Source organism: Vitis riparia, chromosome 6 (assembly GCF_004353265.1).
Source record: "Vitis riparia cultivar Riparia Gloire de Montpellier isolate 1030 chromosome 6, EGFV_Vit.rip_1.0, whole genome shotgun sequence".
Classification (NCBI taxonomy): domain Eukaryota; kingdom Viridiplantae; phylum Streptophyta; class Magnoliopsida; order Vitales; family Vitaceae; genus Vitis; species Vitis riparia.
Genome location: NC_048436.1, coordinates 20,855,380 through 20,861,379, shown reverse-complemented (window position 1 = coordinate 20,861,379; position 6,000 = coordinate 20,855,380). Strand labels below are relative to the sequence as shown.

The 6,000-nt window shown below is 33.9% G+C and overlaps 1 protein-coding gene across 1 annotated transcript; it reads left to right on the top strand.

Annotated features, from left to right (window-relative positions):
* Positions 1 to 4,415: 4,415 nt before the first annotated feature.
* Positions 4,416 to 5,834, top strand: LOC117916903 (DNA damage-repair/toleration protein DRT100). The gene has a single exon (XM_034833124.1). It carries the CDS (start codon positions 4,529 to 4,531, stop codon positions 5,621 to 5,623), a length of 1,095 nt encoding a protein of 364 aa, XP_034689015.1. The 5' UTR covers positions 4,416 to 4,528; the 3' UTR covers positions 5,624 to 5,834.
* Positions 5,835 to 6,000: the final 166 nt, after the last annotated feature.

Here is a 6,000-nt window from a genome sequence, read left to right as displayed (position 1 = left end):
TACAATTTTGGTTCAAGAAAAAGTGAATCAATTTGGATCACAGACATTATTGTGAAAAGAAAAAACTTGTTTAATTTATGATGAAATTATAGAAAAAAAATTGCATACAATATAAATTATTTAAAGATTTATATATTTTTAAATTTCTTGATATTTTAAATAGAAGAGAAAAGAATCAAAACATATGTAAAATAATAATAATAATAATATCATTGTTATTTTTTAATTACTTTTCACATTGAAACACGGGGTTACTCTTTTTAGGAAAAAGGTTATTTTCCTTTCCCGTAGATTTTCTCTTAATTCTTCTCATCTAAACCACAACTAAAATAATTTGGTATTGACATTTATTTTATATTCCATTTGGTGCTTTTAAATGGAAAAAAAAGAAAAAGAAAATTGGTTTGGTTTATATTTTCCCTCCTACTTTATTTTTTTATATTGTTTGAATGAAAAGATCTTTGAGATTAAATAGATGTTTGGTAAATTAATTTAATAATTTGAAATGACTTAGTAACTTAAGTTATTAAATAAATTAAGTATATTTGGTAAAATAACTTAATAATATGACTTGAAATAAAAAACAATTTGATATCGGTATTTATTTTTTTATTTTTTATTATAGTTTTCTTTGTTATATATTCCTTGATCTAAAAGACACCTAAAACAATTTGATATCGGTATTTATTACATATTCAATTTCTTAATATATTTTGACTTTTAGACTTGAAAAAAATATCTTACCTCATTTTTCCAAAAAGAACACTTTACGAGGGTGAAATGTCTCTTCTTCTTAAAGTATATTTGAAAAGTAGAACCCAAAAGTCATTTTAGTTTTTGGAAGTATCCGAAAAATAGCTGTTAAAGCCCTGTTTCACGTGCATCACAAGTTTAATGCAATTCATAGTATTGAAGAAACAAATGTCTTCATCATTTTGGTTTATCATGATTCATAAGCTTTCAATTCATACCCTTTTTGCATGCCAGCTGTTAGTCTACATCTTGGTTAAATTTTACCCCATTTTTAATCATTTTCTCTTTCCAAATACAACAAATAATAAACAAAGTCTTGTTTGTCATTATTGGTTCTGAGACCTAATCGGCTAATCTTTTGAGAATCACATCACTTTAATCGTTTTCTTTCTCCCAAATTCAATCCGAATTCTGTCGGTTTGGATCTTGTAATCTCTCTCCATAGCTGGGGTTTGTCGGATGGATGATAGTTTTCAAATTTTATTTTATTTTTTTATTTTTTAAAAATCAAGTGGTGTGGTTGTTTGTTGAGTTTTGAACTTAAGTCATGGGTCAAATCGCCTTTTTGGCTGGCTTCTGAAGATGGGGGTTCACTAGAAAATGACTTTCTTGTAGAAAGTAGAAAGAATCCAAGAAATCCTAGTTGTAATTTGACACATACATGGGGAAATTAATTAATTAATTAATTAATATTATTATTTGGTTCTTTTACATTTTTAAGATCAAAGTGCTTGATTAAGTAGCCATTTTAAGGTGAGAAATGCCTTTTTTTTTTTTCATTTCCATTTAATTTATTTTCTAGTAGATTATCAAATTTGCTTACTTGAAACATCTAACTATTACTTAATACTTAATGGTAGGGGTGTTCATGTCCATTGGTTTGATGTTGAGTATTAAAATCAAACTTTTCGGATAAATATTATTCATTTTGAATCCAATAAACTCAAAGTTTTGAAATGCATCTAATTAATTATGAGAACCGATTGCATATCTAATATTAAAAACTTCTTCTCTTAATTGATGTAAAATACCTCAATCACTTCCTATACAAATAAAACAAAACGTTCTCATTGTATTTTATATGATTATGGGGGTCTCTTAGAATACTTTTTACTAAGAGTCTCCCATCAGCTCCCATGTAAAAATTATTTGCACTAATGTGATGTTTGTTTTTTTGACTTTTTATTGAAAAAAATTTGTTTTCAGAATTTAGGTTGTTTGTTTTTCTATTTCTTTATGACTTATTACAAATTTTTTACTAAATAAAAAAAGCCAAAATATGTAATTTTTTCTAAATATAAAAAATAACATATTGGTTTTTTTTACTTTTAAATACTTAATAGAAATAAAATATTACAAAAACAAACAACCTAATATTTAACACTATTAAGTATTAATGTTTTATTTAAAATTAAGTAAAAAACAAACACCACCTAAGTTTAATGGATCTTTAAGGTTTTAAAACACAATTTATATAATTAAAATGACTTCATTAGATATATAATGTCATGAGTTTTTTTCTTCAACTAAAGTGAGATATCATACATTTACCTCTCTTGTCATGCCAAATACATTGTAATGATTTGTTCCTTTCATATAAATATTGTACAAACCTGATGACTTTAAAACATATTTGCTCAATTAAAAGAAATCCATTTTATATAGTTTTATAAATTTCTCCACTTAACTACCTAATAGATTGTGATATGTACTCACATCTATTTGGGAAGAAGTTTTTAGCATTATATTTATAGTGGAAACTTCTTAATAATATATACATGTTTTAAAATTGTGAAGAACGATCGAGTTTAAACCCAAAAACATCCATGTTGACCGAGCAAACCATTACATGACCATGGTAATATTTCAATGTTAAAGGTTTCATGGGTGACATGGGATATTGAGACAACATCTTCTCTGCAATTTTCATATTTCAATAAGATACAAGGGATTTTATGTCTTTTAAAAGATTTTAGGAAGGTTTTTCATAGTTGTTACTGTACGGATTCCAATGGAATTTACATAAAAAAATGGGTGGCAGCCAAAGATCCAGCACAGCCAAAGAGATCAAGGAAAGGATGCATGGGCCTGAAGATTTTGCAATTCACTATGTTTGAAATCCTGAGAACAATGGCATATGATGGCTTGTCCTGACTCCATTTATGTGGACCAGTTTCCAGGGAAAGATGAGAATCCAGATCACTACTTTCTCAATGAATGGACAAAATGGCTCCATTTGCATTCAATAGGAAATAGACCACTTCCTGAATCACCCAACTGTGTGTGGGAAGCAGAGATTCGGGCACACGTCTGAACATTTTGGAGTACTATAGTCACAATCTGTGGACCCATATCTCAGAGAGATGGACCTCTATCCTATATCCCAACTCATCTTTTTCCTGCTTTTATTGTCTGAATTATTGGTTTTTCTTACTACTATTGGTCCTCCATTTTCATACCTTTACTTCTCCTCCATTTATTTCTAACTTTTATAAACAAATTTAATCAATTATACTTTTTCTTTGATAAAAATAATTTGGCAAGTTTCCTAAACTATTCCATCCAAGCTCAAAGTAGATAAACAATACAAAAGGAATAAAGGATCACAAAAGAGTAGATAAGAAAATGAAAAATTTAAACATATACAGTCATTGAATAAAGATAAAAACATATGAAATCAAATTGTAAATAACTAAATCAAAGTACAAAAACAGAAAACCACTTGGAGATATTAGATCAAATCCAATTCATGAGATAACAATGATGCCATGATCGGTAATACATTTAGAATGCGTCTTGGGAAAAAATATTATTTGGTAATAAGTGTACCATGTTAAAATTATTGGTTCTAAGTTAAAACTATAATAAGATATGCCAAATTGAGGTATTTACTTATGCTTTGCAATAATTATGGTAATTAATGAAATATTTATTCAATTATACTCAAAATATGAATAAATATTTCAATTATATATGATGCTTAAAATATGTAAAATGACACTCACAATAAAGAAAAAAAGGGAATGGAAGAACACACCCAAGTGTATGAAGCCAAAGTCATATGTAAACCAAGCAATACTAACTGCATTCAAGGTTGGAATGATGAATATACTCAAAGGACATTAATTTTGCAATCCTAAAAGACAGGTTTGTACTACCAACAATTAATTTCCCCCACCTTCTATTTGTAGGGCAATTTTACCACTATCTTGTAATTTTATTACCCCGCCACCCCACCTAGTGACCTTCTTCTAGGTTTGGTATTTGTACTTACAAAAAATATCACGTATTAATACAAGGAAAATGACTGGCATATCAAAATTTCTCCATAATTTTGGCCCATTATCCAACAAAACAGGGGCTTGACATGACTTACTTCTCCATGTGCTATCATTTCGATAATGATTTTATTTATTGTTTTCTTATTAATTTGCTGTCATGCAGAAACAATAATTTTTCACATAAAGTGGAAGGGCAGCTCCATACCTAGAACCTGGACCAAAAATTAGCCACGTGGCAACGCTGGTGAGACCGTCGCCGCATTTATTGCCAAGCTTATCCCCTCCCCAGGTGAGCCCTACGTCAACAGTTGAAAACCACGTCAAGGGCAGAATTGTCCAAAAAAAACATCGCCCCTATATTAAAACGTGCCCAGTCGCCATGCTTCATTCCCCAATGCAAAGGACGATGCGTCACTCGCTCTAGACTCTAGAGAGAGAGAAATTATAGTAAGAAAATTCAAAACTGTACACAGTCAGTAGTAGTACACACAGGCATGACTCTGAAGCTCTTCATCATCGCCACCGTCGTGCTCGCCGGCGCTGTTACCGTTGCATCTTGCCCACCGACTGACCGAGAGGCGCTGCTCGCCTTCAGGTCAGCCCTCCACGAGCCTTACCTTGGTATTTTCAACTCGTGGAGTGGCTATGACTGTTGCCACAACTGGTACGGAGTGAGTTGCGACCCGGAGACTCGCCAAGTCGCCGACATCAACCTCCGCGGCGAGTCAGAGGACCCGATCTTCGAGCGGGCCGGCCGGACTGGTTACATGACAGGGACTATCTCGCCGGCGATCTGTAAACTGAGGCGGCTCTCCAGCATCATTATCGCCGATTGGAAAGGCATCTCCGGCGAGATTCCTACTTGCATTACGTCGCTGCCGTTCCTCCGAATCTTGGACCTGATCGGGAACAAGCTCTCCGGTCCGATTCCAGCTGGCATCGGGAGACTCCAGAGGCTGACAGTGCTGAACGTAGCCGACAACCTCATCTCCGCAACAATCCCATCGTCGCTCACCAGGATATCCACTTTAACGCACTTGGATCTCCGAAACAACCGAATCTCCGGCGAGCTTCCGCGCGACTTCGGCAGACTCGGAATGCTGAGTCGCGCCTTACTGAGCCGGAACCAGTTCAGCGGCACGATTCCGAGCTCAATCTCCAACATATACCGGTTAGCCGATTTGGATCTCTCTCTGAACCGGCTCTCAGGTCAAATACCGGCATCACTGGGCAAAATGGCGGTTCTCTCAACACTAAACCTGGACGGAAACCTAATCTCGGGTCAAATACCTATAACTCTAATTAACTCGGCGGTGAGCATACTGAACTTGAGCCGGAATGCTCTGGATGGCGAAATACCGGATGCTTTCGGGCAGGGATCGTACTTCACATCTTTAGATTTGTCATATAATAAACTGAGAGGTCCGATACCGAAATCGATGGCGGGGGCGGCGTATATCGGGCACTTGGACCTGAGCCACAACCACCTGTGCGGGAGGATTCCGGGGGGGTCTCCGTTCGACCACCTGGAAGCGTCGTCGTTTGTGTACAACGATTGCTTGTGTGGGAAGCCACTGAGGGCATGCTGAGTGAAAAAAGAAAAAAGAAAAAAGAAAAAACTGGATATTGGAATAGTAATGAGTTTGGTGAGTAGTAAATGGTTTGGCCAAAATGCCAACGGTATGTACTGAATAGTTTTAAATATTGTCAATATTTTCAGTTTTCCTTATGTTTTCTATTCAATAAATTTGTCTATTCTACGGCATACATATTTAAATGGGAGATTTACCTTTTATTTTATTTTATTTTTTATATATTTGGTTGATAATATTGTACATGAATGAAAGCTAAGATTGTTTGCCAGAAAATTTTGATAGAAAAAAAAGATGGATCTATAGTAAAATAGACAAAAATTTCATCATGTGAGTGAAAATCGAAAAAGCAGTAAATTCGATCAAACTCAATC